The sequence below is a fragment of the Camelina sativa genome, chromosome 8 (genome assembly GCF_000633955.1).
Source record: "Camelina sativa cultivar DH55 chromosome 8, Cs, whole genome shotgun sequence".
Lineage (NCBI taxonomy): Eukaryota > Viridiplantae > Streptophyta > Magnoliopsida > Brassicales > Brassicaceae > Camelina > Camelina sativa.
Genome location: NC_025692.1, coordinates 2,256,155 through 2,277,745, shown reverse-complemented (window position 1 = coordinate 2,277,745; position 21,591 = coordinate 2,256,155). Strand labels below are relative to the sequence as shown.

The 21,591-nt window shown below is 37.0% G+C and overlaps 4 protein-coding genes and 2 long non-coding RNA genes across 7 annotated transcripts; 3 read left to right on the top strand and 3 right to left on the bottom strand.

The window, feature by feature from the left end:
• LOC104705709 lies at positions 730-3,012 on the top strand. Its single transcript, XM_010421769.2, has 3 exons — positions 730-1,808; positions 2,281-2,475; positions 2,675-3,012. Exons 1-3 carry the CDS (start codon positions 996-998, stop codon positions 2,702-2,704), a joined length of 1,038 nt encoding a protein of 345 aa, XP_010420071.1. The 5' UTR covers positions 730-995; the 3' UTR covers positions 2,705-3,012.
• LOC104705707 (BAG family molecular chaperone regulator 2-like) lies at positions 3,022-4,096 on the bottom strand. Its single transcript, XM_010421768.2, has 2 exons — positions 3,700-4,096; positions 3,022-3,467 (listed from the first exon to the last, which is right to left on the bottom strand). The coding sequence occupies exons 1-2, from the start codon at positions 3,977-3,979 to the stop codon at positions 3,250-3,252; spliced, it is 498 nt and encodes a 165-aa protein (XP_010420070.1). The 5' UTR covers positions 3,980-4,096; the 3' UTR covers positions 3,022-3,249.
• Positions 7,691-8,598, bottom strand: LOC109126048. Its single transcript, XR_002033125.1, has 4 exons — positions 8,576-8,598; positions 8,370-8,472; positions 8,145-8,236; positions 7,691-7,777 (listed from the first exon to the last, which is right to left on the bottom strand). It is a non-coding gene; the product is annotated as an uncharacterized LOC109126048 (long non-coding RNA).
• LOC109126059 lies at positions 9,636-10,704 on the top strand. Its single transcript, XR_002033130.1, has 3 exons — positions 9,636-9,751; positions 9,836-10,015; positions 10,452-10,704. It is a non-coding gene; the product is annotated as an uncharacterized LOC109126059 (long non-coding RNA).
• On the top strand, positions 10,797-12,528 carry LOC104705706. 2 transcript variants are annotated; one of them, XM_019229134.1, is made up of 4 exons: positions 10,797-10,959; positions 11,319-11,443; positions 11,571-11,603; positions 11,848-12,528. In XM_019229134.1, exons 2-4 carry the CDS (start codon positions 11,432-11,434, stop codon positions 12,481-12,483), a joined length of 681 nt encoding a protein of 226 aa, XP_019084679.1. In that variant the 5' UTR covers positions 10,797-10,959; positions 11,319-11,431; the 3' UTR covers positions 12,484-12,528. The 2 variants fall into 2 exon arrangements, with proteins under 2 accessions (XP_019084679.1, XP_010420068.1); XM_010421766.2 differs by having other exon boundaries at positions 11,571-12,528.
• Positions 19,897-20,964, bottom strand: LOC109125881 (uncharacterized mitochondrial protein AtMg00810-like). Its single transcript, XM_019228643.1, has one exon. The coding sequence runs from the start codon at positions 20,962-20,964 to the stop codon at positions 19,897-19,899; it is 1,068 nt and encodes a 355-aa protein (XP_019084188.1).

Genomic DNA, 21,591 nt, shown 5'->3' with positions numbered 1-21,591 from the left:
CATCAAAAGACAGCAATAGTTCAGGATGCTACTGTACTATATACCACCACTTCATTTGTCATTGCTGTCGGTGCTCTAGCAAATTTACGATAAACCCATCTTCAAATTATATAGCTCCCCTTCACAAACCTAATAAATGAATGTGGGTTCTCATTGTTGTTGCACAAAAAGAAAAGAAAAAAAGAGAAGTGGATTCTTAATTATATTTATAATTTGTTTTGTCAATTTATGAACTGGATTCGAGTTTTGAAAAGTACTTCAGTTTCATAATCCTCTTGCGCTCTCGATTACACTGTGGAATAAATTAATAATAATGCAATATGCTTTCTTCTTTTCACTGACGGATAAAAGTGGAAAGATATTTCTATCACTTTAATATATATATAAAATATATATATATATTTCTCGTTTGCCCAAAAAGAAAAAAAAGTTGTATATATTTCCCATCAATATTATTGTCTCGAAAAACCTCATCTTAGTTTGTTGCCCTAAAGAAAAATATCATGTTAATCACACTTGTTTTGGTGTCAACCTCAATTGTTAATTTCAATTAAAATACTAGATGCAAAATGTAAACTTTATATAAATGTTGGTGACCGAATGCTCATGTCCCAGAACATCTAATAAAAAAACGTGAACTTCTATAAATGTTGTGCATCCAAAAAGTAAGAGAAAAGTTGAATGGAGTTACCCATTAAATTAATCAAGATACAAATGTAATCAATCTATCAAACCTTATAAACTATATCTCCCTCTGCACATCCAAACAGAATCCAAGATTACAATAGCTTTATCCAATGACTGATCGACACGCGTCAAAAGGTACCATCACTGTCAGCTTTCCCTCTCGCTCCACCTACATACTTCTTCTGAGTGAGTTTTAGACTTTAGAGAGAGAGAGAGAGATAAAGAGATACAAACATTATTATTACAAATCGGAGAAAAGTTTTTAAAGAGTTCAGGAGAGAGAGAAGAGAAGAAGAGAGATCGGAGAGATGTGTAGTAAAAGCAGTCCGGTCGGAGAAGAGAAACAGAGTACGAGGACATCAAAGAGGATCAAGAAGAGGAAAAACAGAGAAGCTACAACCATGGACAAGTCGTCTCCTTCGAATCTTGAAGCGTCTCGTAAGATCAGAACGAAAACGAAAAAACCCAAATTTCTCAGTCTCAAGCTCGAACTCAACAGTACTTCTTCCCACGAGATCGACGAGGATCACAGAACCAAGAAGAGCGACAATAAGAAAAAGAAGAAACAGAACAAAAAACAGAGCGACAAGAAAAAAGACCCTTTCACGACGCCGTTTAAGGAGAAGAAGAGAGGTGAGACTACTACTCTCGGAGGAGGAGGAGGAGAGAAAGAAGAGGACCAGTACGACACCGTCGCGGCTTACCTTTTCAATTCCTCCACCGATAGTACAATCTCTTCGATCCACGATCTACTCCCTTCCTCAGCCGCCGCCGATGTAGATTGCGGGGGAGAAAGGAATAACCTGTCTCCCTACGATCGTCAGGAGCACGGATCGTCGTCTTCTTCGCTTCTACGTACGGCTATGAGGAAAGGAAAGAGTGAGGAGGAGGAGGAGACGACGGAGGAGCGGTGGGTTAGTTATTCAGAGGTGGTTGAGGAAGTGATGAGTCGGAGCGGAACCCCACGGTGTTGCGGCGGAGGCGATGGGAACGATGGACGGCCTTCGTTGGCTCTGAAGCTTGATTATGAGCAGATCATGGAAGCTTGGTCGGATAAAGGTACGCTTTATGTTGACGGAGAACCGCCGCAGACTGTGCCGGACTTGCATGCTTCCGCTGATGTAAGTAAACCCATCTTTTTCTTTTTTTTCTTTTTTTGGGTTATTATATATTGTAATCACTAATTAATTTGACTTATGAAAAAACAGTTGAAAATTTTAATGGGATCACGGGTTCTTTTGTAACTGTAATGATGATAGTCTTACTATATTATTTATTCGAATATTTGAGCTTTTGAAAGTGTGTTATACTTTTACTATCTAAATTGCGAAATAGCTTAATAATACATGTCGAGTTTTTAGTTTTACATGTGTGCACGATAGATATATAAAAGGAACACTTGTGAAATTGTGAAACAGATGTTAAGGAATCGTATGGTTATAATGTTGGCAAATGTGCATATATAAAAAAAAAAGGAAGAAAGTGTTCTTCTATCAGATGGTAATTAATAAAGCAAACGTTGCTAATATAATAATGAAGTACAATGATATTGAGGGACTAGGCAATTGTGTGTGCGTGTGATGGTGGTTTCAGGGGTATACTGACGGCGGAGAGGCGGGGAGTTTATGGGCAGTGCCAGAGATGGAAACGACGACGGAGAGGTTATGGAGAGGGCATAGAGAGGCTAGCTTGCTCCGTTATAAAGAGAAACGACAAAACCGTCTTTTCTCTAAGCGGATTCGATATCAAGTTCGTAAACTCAACGCTGAGAAACGTCCTCGTATTAAAGTAAGCTTTTTCTTCTTGTTTTTTTTTTCTCAACAATTTACACACACATTGTCGGATTTGAGATTGGTTTCATATACCCCGGTTATATATAGAAATAAGGATTAGTGCACTGAAACCAATTGAGAATGAGAACCTAGCATCGGTTAATGGGTGGAATTGTTGGTTTTAGTTAATCATTGGTTTTCGTATCCTTTTTCAGGGCCGGTTTGTGAAGAGAGACGATTTGTAGCCCACTAAAACACTGGTGGCTGTGGACATATTAGTCTACTGAAATAACCAAGTTACGGATGTTTGGTATTGTAATATTCTTGTTTTGCAACTTTTTGAGGAGAGATTAGGGCTCAACCGGAGTATACCGAGATTTGAAGATACTGTTGGTCTGTATAGTGGTCTTGACCAGCTCGGTTATGCAAAAATTTCGGTTTTGTTTGACCGCTTTAGGTCTCTTATTAGAAAGTTAACTAATTTCATCAGAACAATAATGACAATAAAAAAATGGATATTAATAAATAATAATGATAAGTTACATTGAGTGCATCATAGTTGTTGTTTTCTTCAGCATATTATACAACATGAGCTCTAATTAAAATAAAGACATGAGCTTTAAAATCTTTGCCAAATATATTACAACATGTAAACTAATATAGAAATAGTCGAAGGACTATATGGAAATCTCTAGTTTAATTCATGACAATCCTAGCAATAGTTAAATTTTCTTGGGTGAAATTATATCACAAAGAAATTGACAAAACAACTAATTTGACGTTTTGTTGTTTATACGATTATAGTGGGACAAGAAGTGGTAATGTTGTTAAGATCAAGAAGCTTTTTCTCTTTGAAAGCAGGATCTTCTAATAATAACACTTTGTCTTTGTCCCCAACACCAACCATGTGTAGATACTCATGATCCTCTCTTTCTTTCCCTTTGAATAATAGCCTTTGTTGTTTTGGCTCTAAACCGGTAAGCAATGATAATACCATCTTAAGTTCTCCTGTAAAACCCATAAATAGAAATCTTATGTTACTAAATCTGATAAAGAGTAATAACTTATAAGTTTCCATTAAGATTATATATTTGACTACGTTTTTTTTGAGATGATTTCATAGTTACAGATTAAGATTATATTTTGGTGATCAAATTGTAGTTTACATATAACCTCTTAAATAAGTCTCATAAAAGATGAAACATGAAGGTTGAGAAACGTTGAGAGATGAGAAATTTACCAAAAGTAGAGGTGGCTTCAATGGAGAGATCATGGAAGTGAGCAAAAGTAGAGACTCTAATGGAGATCAAGTCTTCACCAATACTCTCTTGCCTTTTTTGAACAAGCATGCCTCCTGGCCTAAGTTCCCATTTGATCTCATAGTTGCTGCAGCTACTATTGCTGTTATTGTTGTTGGTACAACCTCCCTTCTGTTGTTGCTCTTGTTGTGTTCCTTTGTTATTGATTCTTTTACCAAATCCAAATCTAATCCCAAACCTCTTGGACTTAAACTTCATCATTTCTTTTTCGACTTTGATTTCTGTGGAGTTTTATCTTTTCTGTTTTCTCTCAAGCTTAGGGGATACTTTGAACATGGAAACATTTAGGTGGTTTATATAAGAGATCAGAGGTTAAGATAAGGACAAACCACATACATACTTGCATGTGCAAGTTGCTTTTTATAAGGTACAAGTCCTATCTTTTAAAATATACACATTTTTGTTTATGTTATGAAATTAACTATACGGAGTCAATTATTATAGTATAAGATATTATTATGTGCCGACAAAGGATAAATCAGATTTAAAGAGGATTGATCGAGACTGTTAAGAGAAGAGTTCCAGCACATGGGCGCTGGTTCGACTGCTGATAAACAATGTTTCCTTGATTGGAGGACCACTGAATACGACAAAATGTAAATGAAAAGAACAATCAAACTACAGTCAAAACTCTATAAATTAATAAGGTCGGAACCATGAAATTTTATTAATTTATTAAAATTTTAATTTATCGATAAATTAATAATTTAACTAATATTTTATTAATTTACGAACAGATTTTTCATTTTCGTATTGAAAATTTTCTATTACAAAATAAGATACTTTTGTTATCATTCACATTTTTTAAAAAATTTCTTAATTTATAATCTTGGTTATTGTAATAGGATGAATGCCAATTGTTTAATAGATTATCTAGGTAAAAATGAGAAATGTTAGAAGTTTAGAGTTTAGAAAAAATTGTTATTACTATTCTTCAGGGTAATAATGTAGTCGCAAAAGATATTGCGGTATCTTTAAAACTAATTACTAAAGAAGCAATGATCGCATCTATGACTCTTCACAATTTATGGATGTGATTTCAAAATCCAACAATGAAAAAATTAGAGATGAACTCCAACAATAATGTAAATTCAAGAATAGGAAAACAACAATAGAATCATATTTCACTAGATTTTATTAGATATATATGTATATATATTAGTTTATATGATTATTAATTTATGATATTGATGGGACCATATTTTTACATAGGATTTCTAAAAAGTTACTATCTTATTATTTTATCTAAATGTATCATTTTTAACACTGACCCAACTTGGGACTAAAATAATTTATTAATTTATAGCGAATATTAATTTAAAGAGTATTAATTTATGGAAGTTCTACTGTATATGTATATGGTATTGTGTAAATTAATTAAAAGTCATTATGGGTAGGCTTTGTTTTGTCTAGGAAAATTTCAGCGTGCCGACCTTGTTGTATTAAAGCTTATCTCAGTTTGGAAATTTATTTTGGGAAATTTATTTTGGGAAATTTATACTCCAAATTAGATAATCTAAATATTATCAGAATCAACAAACCTTTTTTATTAAAATATTTTGGGTATTTTTAAAATACCCAGCATACTCTTGTTTTATGTTACAGAAAAAAAACTTGATTACAGAAATATCATTGCCACGTCAGACACCACATCAGAAAACGCTGACGTGAATTAAATAACTCAGCCGTAACGCGTTACAGAGATAATGACGGCTGAGTTATGGTATGTTGCGACTGATTTATGGAAAAATCATTTGAGTAAGAACGGACGACTGACTTAGAGCATAAATCAGCCAAGCGTTACGACTGACTTAATGAAATATGGTTGAATTATGCCATAACTCAGTCGCCCTTACGGCTGAGTTATAATCTGATGGCTGAGTTGTAAATTTTTTGGCTGAGTTATCACTACAACACGACTGAATTATCATTCTGAATCTGGTTGAGTTATGAACAACACTAACTGATGAGATGTGGTTATGGCTGAGTTATGGTTAAGTTTTATAACTCAGCCGCCATGAGTTGACTTATCGTAAAACTCAGCCATTTTACGGCTGACTTAGTAGCAAAATATTAAGTACTAGAATATCATTCAGTTACGGCCGACTTATTTAACGATACGACTAAGTTATAAATTTTCAGTTGAGTTATGACATTAAGCGGCTGAATTTGGCAGTCATTTTTTTTGGTTTTTAATTACTGTAATATTGTTCATGTTGCGACTCAGTTACAATTTTGTTTGATGGCTGATTTAATTAGACTGATTTACATGTTCGTTTGGTGGTTGACTTGCCACTTTAGACGCATCATCCATGTCAACATTCCATGTCATCATCTTCTCCGGAAATACGAAACATCGTTCCTTCGACTCTTGTTCTTCAACTGGTTAAAAAATGTTCTTCACCTTGTTCTTCCCCTTCTTTTTCTCCTTGTTCTTCACTTCTTAATTACACTCATTCTTATTAATTTTCTCATTCTTCTTCATTTTCTTTCATGGATTTAGTTCCGGTAATTGGGTAAAGAAACACACATATGTATTTAACACCGACGATAGAGGGTGTAGAATTGTGCATATAGATGCAAAAACAACACACGACAAGCTTGTGAAGCTTATTTTTGATGACTACGGATTGAACGCGTTAAGCCATGAGCTAAACACATGTTCTCGATGTAAAAAGTTGGGCACAATGCGAAAACTTGTCCGATGTAGTATTATTGTAATACATTTGTTTTATTTTGTTCAATAACTCAGCCGTCATATGAATCGACGAGATCTTTCGTTTTTCCGTAAATACTATAACTTAGTCGACAAGTAATATAAATCAACTGTTTGCTTTCAGATTATTTCCTGTGATAACTCAGCCGTCATATGAATCGATGAGACCTTTCGTTTTCCCGTAAATACTATAACTCAGCCGCTAAGTTTTTTTTTTGGGGTTGTGACGTGGATTATGGAAGATGACGTGTATTTTAATTTGCTGATGTGTATTTTTTAATTATTTTTTTAATCAAAATCGAAAAGATAAGTTCAAGGGATAAATTGTAATTACACCCAAGTCACTAAATATCTGAACAATTTTTAGAAAATATATTCATATCAGAAATAAACCAACTTTTGGATAACATCTGAATAATTATTTCATTTATTTTCATACTTCTTTTTGTCAACGATAGTATATCAAACTAAAACTAAATGCATAGAAAATTTTCAAAAGCTAATGGCATTGCCAAGTTAAACTCAATTTGTTTATTTATAATATATATACAACTATATACCAAAATTTATCAATGCTACACAAAACAGTTTTATCCCCAAAGAGTATATAATCAAGTCCCGAAACCACTCAAAAGCCAAAATAAGATAACACTACAAGAAAACATGAAATTAACGACTGCACTATTAGTCACTATTTAGTCGCTAAATGGTGTTTTACGACCAAATAGCGACTAAAACCTGTTGTCGTAAATCGGTAAGAAAAATTAGTTGTAAATTAGTCGCTAAATAGCGACTACGTTACAACTAATGTTCGCAGTCATAAACGTAGTCGTAATGTAGTCACTAAATTTGGCGACTACGTTACGACTAATTTTACGATTACAAATATTAGTCGTAACATAGTCGCCAAATTTAGTGACTAATTACCGACTATAGTTGTAGTCAAGTATTATACATTATTGTATTTATACAATATTTATACAAATTATAAATATATATTATTAATTGTTTTAAATATATTTAAATTATGAATAATGTTATTTTGAATACTATATTTATTATTGTAAACCATGATTATAAAAAAAACAGTATTACAAAATAAAATTAAAAATCATAATTAAAAATAAGATACTTCATCCTCCTCAAAAAAACATAATTAGAAAAAAAAAAAAAAAAAAAAAAAAAANACAGTTTGTAGCACATTCTCAATTGCTTTGTATTCCATCATTGAAGCCTAAGTAGTTCCCACTAATGTTCCCAGAGCAACTCATTTCTTCAAGTACCTTCAGAACAAACAAACAAAAAAGGTATCATGAGGACACATTTCCTAGTATCAATATAACAGAATTTCAAAATCGAGACTAGAAATGAGAAACCATCGGGACAAGCAATTCACTATAACTAGCATGTACTCTAGCTTAATAAGGGGAGTGTGAGTAAGAAGATCGACAAGGGTGACTCTAGTTAAATAGTGCAGACAAAACAAGTGTCTATAGATCGGGTTTACCAAATAACTCTTGACAAATTCAACAAAAAGCCTCACAAAAATTACAACAAAGGCTGCTAAACAAATGACTCTCTGACAGAATTAATAAAAGTCTCCCAGCAATAAGTAGCAAAGTAAATATATTGTACCAAATGAAAGTTTACCTTCCGCTCTGAAATAAAGTTGTACATCATGAGCTCTGTCTAAGAGTGTGCTTTGCTGTGGCTTTCTCAGTAAGCCAAACATCATCTTCGACCTAAGAACAACAGGACATGATCAGAAAATTTCATTTTTAGAGACTGAAATCACCAAAAACAAAAAAAAAAAATTATCTCAGTCTAATCTATTCAAAATAACAACACAAACTGAAATAAACATATGATTTTTACCTATCTTCTTCTAGCTCTCCACTTTAAACATGCCAACTGCTTCTTCAAGCTTCATGACATGTTCTTCAACTTCTCCAAAAGTTTCCCTGATCCCAAATCCAGTCTATGGACCACAAGCAACAAAATAATATAGTAAACAAAAATCACATGTTCAAACACAAACACAAACACACACACACATACCAGATTTTATCAAATAAACACACCTAAACTGAGGTGACTCTGTGAACAAAGTCGATTACAAAGATCCGGGAACCTCCGTGAAAACCCTAATTGTCCATTAAACAAAGATGAAATTCAAGAATCACAAAGTCTTCAAATGACATTTGGAGTGCAGGTGTAATTCTTTACATACTGCTCTGTGGTGTCCCACCTTTCTGGGCAGGTTAGTTTTATATATGTATATATATATATATATTACTACATAGTATAAGTCATGGCTGAAAGTTTTAATATGTAACATTTCAGTTTACGAATTTTTAGCTCTTGGAAAGTGGTGGCAATGCACGTATTTCCTGGCAATTTGATGGGAATTCAAGTTCAATGAATTGTGTTACGATGGCCTTCAATCTTTCTCTATAAGTTTGATAAGGTTCAACTTATCTCTATTACAAATGGCTACTACTGAGAATAAATAGTAAGCCAATAAGCTCTCGGTATATATGTACAGTATATAGGAAGGCAAGTTATTTTCTATAACAAGCCTCCAATATATATATATCTGGTCGTTTCCCTAGGCGCTTTGAATGTTGTGAAGTCATTGAGGGAGCTCAAATTGAGTTCCTTATGGCTCATCATGGTTTCCATTCGCAGGTCGAAGTAGCAACTCTGATGTAGAAAGATATATAACATGCATGTTCAAATGTGTTGTGATGATAGACACCATACTTTTGGGTGATTCAGAGAAGTTGGTATTGTGGGTGTCCGAGGTGAGAATTCATCCTACCAGTTTGTGCATCTCTTTACCTTCGTTCTAAACACATCATAGAAATGTAAAATCATTCTGCACTAGTGTATCTAGCAAGGGATAGTGGTTCATAGGTGGTATGAAAAAAAGAGTGTATTTGTTGGATCAAGACAAAGACAAAAATCCTCTACTAAAAAAAAACTTACAATGGAATAAATGGGTTTTTTTTTGGATAAAAAGGTAAAGGATATATTTGGGTCTAGCCCACAAAAAGCCCATTTAACCAACATAACCCTAAAGGCAAAAGCATCAAAACACGTTTCAAGCTTTTCTTCCTCTGTTACACGACAAACACAAAACACAACTGCTTAAGAAAATCATTCCTAATTAAATTCCCACTAACAGCTCCACGTTCATAGTGGTTTACAACAAATTCCATCTTCTATATAAATTAGAAACTACAATTCTCACGGAGGTAAATCCTTTAGCTTTTGTTTATATCCATTACTTTTCTCTTGAATTCATATTAATTCTGTTTTTTTTTATTTTTTATATATAGTTTCAGGTTTTGAAGATGGCTCTGGATTATACTCCTCTCTCAAATCTAAATTCTTTGAAAAAAGAATGGAAGATCAGAGCTCTAATATCAATGGCATGGAATTTTTATCTAAAAGATAAACCTGGAGCTATTCTCGGTATTGAAGCAATTCTTGTGGGGATCCTTCTTGTGGAGGCAAAGGTATATGAACTGTATTGTGTTTGTATTTATAATCTTCGTATTACATTACATTATAGCATCAGATACCAAGTATATCTCGCTTCAACTTCTGTCCTTTTTGAGAGATTTTAAGTCAACCAAATGTGGATGACGTATTCATTGGTATGTTTTCTGCTACTCTACATTTCACTTTACTCTGAAATAGATTAGCGTCTCCATAATAAAACGACAGAAGGATTGGTTTAAAATTAGTAAATTTTATATCTGTTTCACTGTTTCTCCGTTGGTGAATTGATCTGTCATCTGTGATAGTTTCTTTGTCCTTTTTTATTCAAATTCTGTTACTATTTCATTCCATTGTTGCATTTAGATCTACTTGCACTCTCATATGAATTGTTAATGATTTTGACTATGTGATTTTTTTTTCTTCAGAGTTGTTTGTGTTTCATTATCGCAGATTATATTGACGGAATTCGAGTCACATACTTACGGAAAAGAACCAACCGTTTGGGAAAACGAAGCTTAAACGATTCCAGTTCCGGCGCCGTCGTTGATGTCACTACTAAAGATCTAGAAGACAGGATTACGTTCCTTGATGGTGGTCCGTGGAAGCAAGGTCGGAGAATTACGATCTTAAGATATTCGTTGTGCCTCACTCTCATAACGATCCTGGTTGGAAATTGACCGTGGAGGAGTATTATCAGAGACAATTCAGGCATGTTCTTGACACCATTTTTGAGACTTTAGCTAAGGCAAAGTTTTATGCCTTTTTAGTGCCTAACCTTTTAACACCACGATAATCCCCGTGAACAATCTTTTAATGCCTGAAATTTTTCATGACGTCATCTTAAACTCTTAACCAACTTCTCTGCTGGATTCTGTTTTTTTTTTTTTTTTTAAATTTCGTGCTGAAACAGAGTTTTAAAGCTCGGTGTTTTTGGAGCTAAAGCTTGAATTTTCAGAAGGTAAACAGAGTTGTAGAAGCCTGGATTTTTAGATGGTAAACAGAGTTATAGGTTTTTTTTTGTTCTAAAAAAGTTATAGTTTTTGGAGCTAAAGCTTGAATTTTTAGCTGTTGCGTTTTGAAATTGAAAGGATAACTTTTAAGTATTACAGTCGGATAGATATTCATAGTTTAGGCAGTAGTAGGATGTGAGTGTTTTATATTGATCTTGTTCTTGGTTTCACTCGGTTTAAGGCTCGACGGAACTCTCTCTCTCTTTCTCTCTCGCGGCGGCTCGTTTTTCACTCTTGCATATACACTTTGTAAACCATTTAGCTAAAATCTGATTTGTGTGGGGATTGTTTTGAATCTGTTTAATAGGATTCCATTGGAGGAGATGTCATATCTAGAGAGATGCTTCGCCCAATAAACCGGAAGCTTTGACTAACTTGGTCAAGAATGGGCAGTTAGAGATCGTTGGAGGTGGCTGGGTAATGAATGATGAGGTATGTTTCTGACTTGTTTGGTTTTAAAAAAAGAAGAAGAAACGGTTGTTTAGTTCCATGCCATTCCTATGCCTGATTGTTTTGATTGAGACGTATGTACTAAGTTTCTTCGTGACGTTTCCTGCAGGCTAATTCACATTATTTTGTCATAATTGAACAGGTATGTTACAGCAACATGTGACTTTCCAGTTCTCTGCTCCTGTTTGTTTTTAGAAATATAACTCTTACTGAAACAGATATGATGACTGAAACAAAGATGATTACTGCGTTTTCATTTAATGTTTCTGTTTCCGCTAGCCACTTAGTGTGTATTTATTACGTTACTTATTACGTTACCCACGGTGTCCTACACGATGCCGTCACTGAGCATTTCCAACTGTGTCACTATCACTCTCAATGGACAGAACTACTCTTTGTGGAAGACTCAGTTTGAGACGTTTTTGGCGGGTCAAGGTCTATTAGGCTTCGTCAACGGCTCCGTTCGTGCGCCTTTACCCACTGTCAGCGTTCCTGGAATTAACGGCACTACAACAGAGAGGCCAAATCCAGAGTTTCAGCAAGAACAGCAAAACTGGCTCAGAACTAACTCGGTTGTCAAGTCATGGCTCCTTGGTTCCTTTGCTGAAGACATACTCAGTGTGGTCCAACACTGCTCTACGTCCTATGAGGTATGGCATACTCTAGCAAACCACTTTAATAGGGTCTCATCCTCTAGGTTGTTTGAGCTTGAGAGAAAGTTACAAACTTTTCAAAAGAAGGATAAGAGTATGTCGGTTTACCTTAGGGAACTTAAGAGTGTTTGTGACCAATTAGCTGCTGTTGGTAGTCCTGTTCAAGAACAAATGAAGATCTTTGCTGCAATGAACGGTCTAGGACGAGAGTATGAACCCATTAAAACAACGATTGAGAATGCTCTAGATTCTGCTCCTAGTCCTACTCTAGATGATGTGATACCGAAGCTTACTGGATACGATGAGAGGCTTCAGGCTTACTTGGCTGAGAACACGATATCTCCACACTTAGCCTTTGCACCGACTTAGACCAATGAATCCTATCACCCACAGCAACAGTACGGTGGTAGGGGCAGAGGAAACAACAGGCGTGGTGGTCGCAACTCATACTCAACCAAAGGACGGGGCTTCCATCAACAAGTCTCTCATCCATCCAGTACTCAGAACGTGATTGTCAAATCTGCGGGAAGAGTGGTCATCCAGCTCTTCGTTGTTGGCACAGGTTCAATAACAGCTACCAATGCGATGATGTTCCTGTTGTTATGGCTGCAATGCGGATCACTGATGTTACAGATCAACATGGTCACGAGTGGCTTCCTGATTCTGGTTCTACGGCACATGTCACCAACAGCACTCAAGTTCTTACTCGTTCCCAGCCATACATTGGTTCTGACTCTGTGATGGTTGGTGACGGTTCGTTCCTTCCCATTACTCACACATGTTCTGCATCCATTGCCTCCACTTCAGGTAATCTATCATTAAAAGATGTCCTGGTTTGCCCTGACATTGCTAAATCATTATTGTCTGTGTCTAAGCTCACTAAGGATTATCCATGCTCTTTTGAATTTGATGATGATGGTGTTCGTATAAATGATAAGGCAACACGGAAGCTCCTGGTAATGGGAAATGTGCACAATGATGTCTATAGCTTGGGGGAACCGAAGATAGGCCTGGGCATTCGGTTAACCATTCGGTTTCGGTTCGGTTGTATTCGGTTTCGGTTATTTTGGATATAGTAATATAGTAACCATTTGGATATTTTTGAAATTTCGGTTCGGTTCGGTTCGGTTTCTTTCGGTTCGGTTTCGGTTTGGTTATTTAAATAAATAACCATAACTAACATAAATTATATTAACATTAACCAAATAAACCAAATATAACCAAAACTAACCGAATATAACCAAAATTAACCAAATATACAATAACAAAAATACAAAAAAGGGAAAAATATGGATTCAATTTTACAAAATAGTATTTAACTTTGTAAATTCAAAATAATAACATTTACATATATTGATTATTTAAAATATTTAATTGTTTTGAATCTAGAAATAATTTATATTTTAAGTTTATTTTATAGTTTTGCATAATATTAAGTATATAATATTTGATATCTTCTAGGTTTTCGGATATTTCGGTTAACCATTTAATTGTCGGTTCGGTTCGGTTCGGTTTCAGTTAGTTTGGATATAGATTTTTACTAACCATTCGGGTATTTGAAGAATTTCGGTTCGGTTCGGTTTGGTTTTTTTCGGTTCGGTTTCGGTCGGTTATTTGGTTATCGGTTATTTTGCCCAGCCCTAACCGAAGATGCAAGCCTTCTACTCTGCACAACAACACCTTGCTAGTGATGAAGTGTGGCACAGAAGACTCGGGCACCCTCACAGTCAAGTCCTCTAACAATTAGCCAAGAATAAGTCCATCGCTTTCAATAAAGTCACCAAGACGGTGTGTGAAGCTTGTCAGCTAGGAAAAAGCTCAAGACTTCCGTTTGTCCCTTCTACGTTTTCTGCTTCTAGAGTCCTTGAGAGAATTCATTGTGACCTCTGGGGTCCCTCTCCAATAAGTTTTGTGCAAGGTTTTCGTTTCTATGTAGTCTTTGTAGACAATTACTCTCGGTTCAGCTGGTTCTATCCGCTTAAAATAAAATCATACTTCTTTAACATCTTCGTTATGTTTCAAAAGTTGGTTGAAAATCAGTTTAATTGCAAGATAAAGTCATTTCAGTGCGATGGTGGAGGAGAATTCATCAGTAATCAATTTCTGCAACATTTACAAGGGAGTGGCATACAACAACTTCTCTCTTGTCCGCATACACCTCAACAAAACGGTTTGGCAGAAAGGATACACAGACACATAACATAATTGGGTCTAGCAATGTTGTTTCAGAGTAAAGTCCCATCTAAATATTGGGTTGAGGCATTCTTTACAGCAAATTTCTTGATCAACATACTTCCTGCAGCTCACCTTGAGGATACAGAAACTCCATTTTCAAAAGCATTTGGTCATTCTCCTACTTACTCTGCTTTACGATCGTTTGGGTGTGCTTGCTTTCCAACCCTGAGAGACTATGCGCATAACAAACTGGATCTGAAGTCCTTAAAATGCGTGTTTCTTGTATATAATGAAAAGTATAAAAGATACCGTTGCCTCTATCCACCTACAGGTAGAGTTTACATTAGTCGTCATGTAGTGTTTGATGAAGCTGTCTTCCCTTTCTCAACAACATACAACCATCTGCACCCACAAGATAACACACCATTATCATCAGCTTGGTACAAGGGATTTGCCTCACAAAATCACACATCTGGGCCATCCTCTTCATCAAGTGATCAGGTTCCAGTTCTCCATACGCCATCATCACCACAACAAGTCACACCATCTTCGCCTCCTATCACTGCAGAAAACACTGTCTCAATACGAGAGGAGTGTCCTGAGCGTAGGACAGGCTCAGACCCTGCTTCTATTGGCGACAACGCTCCCTTTCTACAAGAGACATGTACTATGCAGTCAACACAAGAGACACAAATCACAACATCAGTAACATCAGGCCAAACGACAGAGGTTGCTACCAATAATGAGCATCCTATGGTGACTAGAGGAAAGGATGGCATTCGAAAACCAAATCCGAGATATGCTTTGCTTACTCACAAAGCCCCTCATCCATAACCGAAAACAGTCACAACAACTTTAAAGCATCCAGACTGGAATAATGCCATGGGAGAGGAAGTAGGAAATTGCAAAGAGGCCAATACATGGTCCTTAGTTCCTCCAGAACCTTATATGCATGTTCTGGGAAATAAGTGGGTTTTTCGACCAAAGTACAATGCTGATGGCACCTTGGATAAACTTCGAGCTCGCTTGGTGGCCAAAGGTTATGATCAAGAGGAAGGCATAGACTCTCTGGAGACATACAGTCCCGTAGTCAGAACTCCAACAGTGCGAATGGTACTTCATACCTCAACAATTAATAAATGGGAGCTAAAACAAATGGACGTTAAAAACGCTTTTCTACATGGAGATCTCAAAGAGACGGTTTACATGAAACAACCCGCAGGATTCGTCGATCCAGATAAACCTGATCACGTTTGTCTTCTCCACAAGGCCTTATACAGCTTGAAGCAGTCACCACGGGCTTGGTTTGGCAACAACTCACAGACACTCACTCGAAACAACTCACAGACACTCACTCGTCTACTAGAAGCACTTGCTCAACAGTTTCGCATGAAAGACTTGGGTCAGGCTCGTTACTTTCTTGGTATTCAAATTCAAATGTTCACTAATGGCTTATTCATGTCTCAACAGAGATATGATGATGATCTTCTCATTGTTGCATCCATGGAGCATTGTGCACCAATGCCAACACCGCTCCCTCTTGAACTAGACAAAATCAAACGTCAAAATGAAGATTTCTCTGATCCCACCTACTTCAGGAGCTTAGCAGGGAAGCTGCAGTACTTGACACTGACGAGGCCAGATTTTCAGTTTGCTGTCAATTATGTCTGTCAGAAGATGGACAAGCCTTCAGTATCAGATTTTCAACTACTTAAACGTATTCTCAGATACATTAAAGGCACAATCACGATGGGAATCACCTACAACAGCAACTCTTAGTTTGCTTTAAAAGCTTACAGTGATAGCGATTGGGCAAACTGTAAGACTGGCAGGAGGTCGGTTGGTGCTTACTGCACGTATCTAGGCCGGAATCTCATCTCATGGTCCTCCAAAAAGCAGCCGACAGTATCAAGAAGCTCAACAGAAGCAAAGTATAGATCCTTGTCGGAAACAGCTGCTGAGGTAAAATGGGTAAGCTCTGTACTACGGGAACTAAACATTGGTCTTCCAGATACTCATGAGCTGTATTGCGACAATCTCTCTGCAGTTTACCTCACTGCAAACACAACGTTCCACAACAGAACCAAACATTTCGACATTGACTATCATTATGTTTGGGAGGGAGTTGCTCTGAAAACACTAGTAGTTACACACATTCCCGGAGAGCAGCAGATCGCCGATATCTTCACTAAGTCCCTTCCGTTTAACGTCTTCAACTTTCTCAGGAGCAAACTCGGTGTAAGACTTCCTTCCACACCAAGTTTGAGGGGGATGTTAGCCATACAAGCCTAAAAGCAGAACATTTGCTTTCCACACCAAACGACATCGTTGGGAACAAAAGCAAGTTGGGCCTTGCGGAAGAAAGAGCGAAGCCCAACAAGGTCCAACACTGCAACACTCCAACGACTAATTCAAAAGGAAAGCAGAAGGAAGTTGCGGATGAAGGTTGTACGACTAAAGCAGTCAACAAGCAGCCAAATGATGAGGATAATATCAAGCTGTCAAATAGGTTTCAAGCCCTTGATTCAATTTGTGTAAAAGGATGATGACATCTGTGTGCAACAACTAGGGTTTATGCTGATTGTATAAATAAGGCAGAACCACCATTGTAAACATTAAGAAAGAATAATAATACAAAGTTTCGATATCTCTGTTTTACTTTCATTCCTATCTTGTGTGTTTTCCTTTTTGGGTAAAGCTTCTTGCAGGAGTTAGGATTCCAGGTTTTCTAAGTTTAAACCATATTTTTTGGGTAGAGCCTGAGGTTTGCTGTCAGTTTGATTTTGCTAGGATGCGGGGATTCAAGTATGAACTTTGTCCATGGGGAAAGCACCCAGTGGAGACTACACAAGAAAATGTGCAGGAGAGGGCATTAAAGCTTTTGGGTCAATATAGGAAAAAAATCATCCCTTTATCGAACAAATACCCTTCTAATACCTCTTGAAGATGATTTTAGGTACATCAGTATTGATGAAGCCGAAGCTCAGTTTCGTAACTACCAACTGTTGTTTGATCACGTCAACTTTAATCCTAGTCTAAATTCAGAGGCAAAGTTTGGCACTTTAGAGGATTATTTCAGAACACTCCGAGAAGAGGCTAACAGAGTAAATTGTTCTCTACCTGGTGAGGTTGGCTCTGGTCAGGTTGTTGGTTTCCCTTCTCTATCGGGTGACTTCTTTACATATGCAGATAGGCAACAAGACTATTGGAGTGGTTATTATGTTTCATGGCCTTTCTTCAAAGTTGTTGATCGTGTGCTCGGGAAAATACTCTTCGTGGAGCTGAGATCATGATGTCATTTCTTATAGGTTATTGCCTTCGAATACAGTGTGAGAAATTTCCAACTAGTTTTTTTGTATAATTAAATTGTTGCAAGAAGTAATCTAGCTCTTTTCCAGTACCATGATGGGGTAACGGTACAAGATTATGGCACCCGGATGCATAATTCATTGCAAGACCTTCAGATCATTATGTCTTAAGGCAATAGAAGTTCTTCTTGGGAATTGGGATCCGTCATGAGAAAGAAAATCTGATCAATCCCAATCATTTTTCGAGGCAGAGCAAGTGAGATCGAAGTATGATGCTCAGCCGGTTCACAAGCCGATTGCTGCGCAGGAAGGAAATTCACACACAGTTTTACTCTTCAATCCATCTGAACAGACGAGAGAGGAGGTAGTGACGGTCGTTGTTAATCGCGCTGAAATCTCGGCACTGGACTCAAAACTGGACTTGTGTCCCTAGCCAAATTTCTTTCTGGAAAGCTTCCATCCCAGCTCTTGGTCTTAGAACATATTACATTGCTAATGGGAAAGTCGAATGTGAGCTAATGGGAATGTCGAAGTGAGAAAACTACACAGTCTAAACTTAAATACGCTTATGAGTTTGACCCATTTCCTTGNTCTTGTGGTGCTTTTCTTGTCTTCAGGACAACCACCCCAATCACTGTCCGAGNCCTCCATATTCCTTCTCCAAACTGGACAGCGATGTTACTGAGATCCGAAATGAACATCAGATTCTTGTATTCGTTGTGAAGAACTGTTTACTGCGGAAGATATATAGTCAATAGAAACGGATCAGAGAGTGTTGATCAGAGAGTGTTGTGGGAGAAGAGATAGGTATGTAGTCGAGTCCAGAATTGAAGTTTACTTGTTCAAACCAAATAGTGAAGCTTGTTGATGTTTTGTGTTTTGTGTTTACGATAGTGAAAAAACAGAGTAAGAAAGTAATACTTTTATTGATCTGAAATTTGAATGTATTACAGACTCGATTGTATTTTGTTACAAAGACTCGATCTATACTTATATGAACCGAACCATTGTGTTGTGTGATAACAGACCAGACACAACTCTTTGATCAAAAGACACAACTGTGAAACAGAACAAAACAACTTGTGTCGCTTAATCAAATAACTAACTTATATAAATGTGTTGTGTTATGTAAATGTGTTGTGTTATTAAATGTGTTGTGTTATGTAAATGTGTTGTGATGCGAGATTTGATTATGCTTCAACACTCCCCCTTAATCATATCTCGGCTTCACTCCAAGCTTTCTTCTAAGCTCTTCAAACCTTGTAACACTTAAAGCCTTGGTAAGTATATCCGCGAGTTGATCTTCTCCTTTGCAAAACTCAAGTTGAATGAGTCATTTGTGCTCAGCTTCTCTCACGAAATGGTACTTGATCTCTATGTGTTTTGTTCTTCGATGTTGCACCGGATTTCTTCCAATTGCTATTGCAGACTTGTTGTCACAAAAGATGGGAGTCCCTTCTTCAAGCTTTAAACCGAAGTCTTCCAATAGTCTTTGTAACCATATGGCTTGATTTGTTGCTGCACATACTGCGATGTACTCTGCTTCCGCCGTTGATTGAGCCACTGTTTGCTGCTTACATGACTGCCAACAAAACATAGCTGATCCAAGACTAAAAACATATCTTGTGGTGCTTTTCTTGTCTTCAGGACAACCACCCCAATCACTGTCCGAGTAAGCTATTAACCTTGGTGTCTCTTTTCTTGTAAAGAACACGCCAAAGCTTGAGGTTCCCTTGACGTATCTTAACACCCTTTTGGCTTCTTGATAGTGCTTCATGCGTGGTGATGACATGTATCTTGATAGATAGGAACTTGCATACATCACATCAGGTCTTGATGCACACAAGTACAAAAGTCCTCCAACAATGCTTTGATACTTCGATGGATCTCTAAATTCTTTGTCTTCACCTTCTCCTCCTTTTCTTTTTCCTTGTGGTGTAAGTGGAATGCTTGCACTCTTGCTCTCCTTCATCCCAAACTTATCAATAAGTTTGTTTGCATANCTCTTTGATCAAAAGACACAACTGTGAAACAGAACAAAACAACTTGTGTCGCTTAATCAAATAACTAACTTATATAAATGTGTTGTGTTATGTAAATGTGTTGTGTTATTAAATGTGTTGTGTTATGTAAATGTGTTGTGATGCGAGATTTGATTATGCTTCAACACTCCCCCTTAATCATATCTCGGCTTCACTCCAAGCTTTCTTCTAAGCTCTTCAAACCTTGTAACACTTAAAGCCTTGGTAAGTATATCCGCGAGTTGATCTTCTCCTTTGCAAAACTCAAGTTGAATGAGTCATTTGTGCTCAGCTTCTCTCACGAAATGGTACTTGATCTCTATGTGTTTTGTTCTTCGATGTTGCACCGGATTTCTTCCAATTGCTATTGCAGACTTGTTGTCACAAAAGATGGGAGTCCCTTCTTCAAGCTTTAAACCGAAGTCTTCCAATAGTCTTTGTAACCATATGGCTTGATTTGTTGCTGCACATACTGCGATGTACTCTGCTTCCGCCGTTGATTGAACCACTGTTTGCTGCTTACATGACTGCCAACAAAACATAGCTGATCCAAGACTAAAAACATATCTTGTGGTGCTTTTCTTGTCTTCAGGACAACCACCCCAATCACTGTCCGAGTAAGCTATTAACCTTGGTGTCTCTTTTCTTGTAAAGAACACGCCAAAGCTTGAGGTTCCCTTGACGTATCTTAACACCCTTGTGGCTTCTTGATAGTGCTTCATGCGTGGTGATGACATGTATCTTGATAGATAGGAACTTGCATACATCACATCAGGTCTTGATGCACACAAGTACAAAAGTCCTCCAACAATGCTTTGATACTTCGATGGATCTCTAAATTCTTTGTCTTCACCTTCTCCTCCTTTTCTTTTTCCTTGTGGTGTAAGTGGAATGCTTGCACTCTTGCTCTCCTTCATCCCAAACTTATCAATAAGTTTGTTTGCATATTTTTCTTGTGAAAGAAATATGCCACGATCATCTTGGATTACTTCCATCCCAAGGAAGTAGTTCAGCAAACCAAGATCAGTCATCTCAAATTCGCTCTTCATGTTCTCCTTGAATGTGTTGATGAGTTGAACATTGTTTCCGGTGATGATGAGATCATCGACGTATAAGCTAACGATCAACACGTCTTCTTCTTTCTTCTTAATGTACAAAGCCGCATCATTCATACTTCTTTCAAAACCATTTTGAATGAAGTAAGAATCTATTCTTCCATACCATGCTCTTGGGACTTGTTTAAGACCATATAAAGCTTTGTAGAGCTTTAATACCTTTTCTTCTTTGCCTTCTATCACAAACCCAGNTGTTGCTGCACATACTGCTATGTACTCTGCTTCCGCCATTGATTGAACCACTGTTTGCTGCTTACATGACTGCCAACAAAACATAGCTGATCCAAGACTAAAAACATAGCATGTGGTGCTTTTCTTGTCTTCAGGACAACCACCCCAATCACTGTCCGAGTAAGCTATTAACCTTGGTGTCTCTTTTCTTGTAAAGAACATGCCAAAGCTTGAGGTTCCCTTGACGTATCTTAACACCTTTTTGGCTTCTTGATAGTGCTTCATGCGTGGTGATGACATGTATCTTCATAGATAGGAGCTTGCATACATCACATCAGGTCTTGATGCACACAAGTACAAAAGTCCTCCAACAATGTTTTGATACTTTGATGGATCTCCAAATTCTTTGTCTTCATCTTCTACTCCTTTTTTCCTTGTGGTGTAAGTGGAGTGCTTACACTCTTGCTCTCCTTCATCCCAAACTTATCAATAAGTTTGTTTGCATATTTTCCTTGTGAAAGAAATATGCCACGATCATCTTGGATCACTTCCATCCCAAGGAAGTAGTTCAGCAAACCAAGATCAGTCATCTCAAATTCGCTCTTCATGTTCTCCTTGAATGTGTTGATGAGTTGAACATTGTTTCCGGTGATGATGAGATCATCGACGTATAAGCTAACGATCAAC

Coding starts and splice junctions, on each gene's coding strand:
- LOC104705706 (XM_010421766.2), top strand. CDS start 11,797: ATGCCGTCACTGAGCATTTCCAACTGTGTCACTATCACTCTCAATGGA.
- LOC104705707 (XM_010421768.2), bottom strand. CDS start 3,979: ATGATGAAGTTTAAGTCCAAGAGGTTTGGGATTAGATTTGGATTTGGT. Junction 3,468..3,699: donor TGAAGCCACCTCTACTTTTG/GTAAATTTCTCA, acceptor TGGGTTTTACAG/GAGAACTTAAGATGGTATTA.
- LOC104705709 (XM_010421769.2), top strand. CDS start 996: ATGTGTAGTAAAAGCAGTCCGGTCGGAGAAGAGAAACAGAGTACGAGG. Junction 1,809..2,280: donor ACTTGCATGCTTCCGCTGAT/GTAAGTAAACCC, acceptor TGGTGGTTTCAG/GGGTATACTGACGGCGGAGA. Junction 2,476..2,674: donor AGAAACGTCCTCGTATTAAA/GTAAGCTTTTTC, acceptor ATCCTTTTTCAG/GGCCGGTTTGTGAAGAGAGA.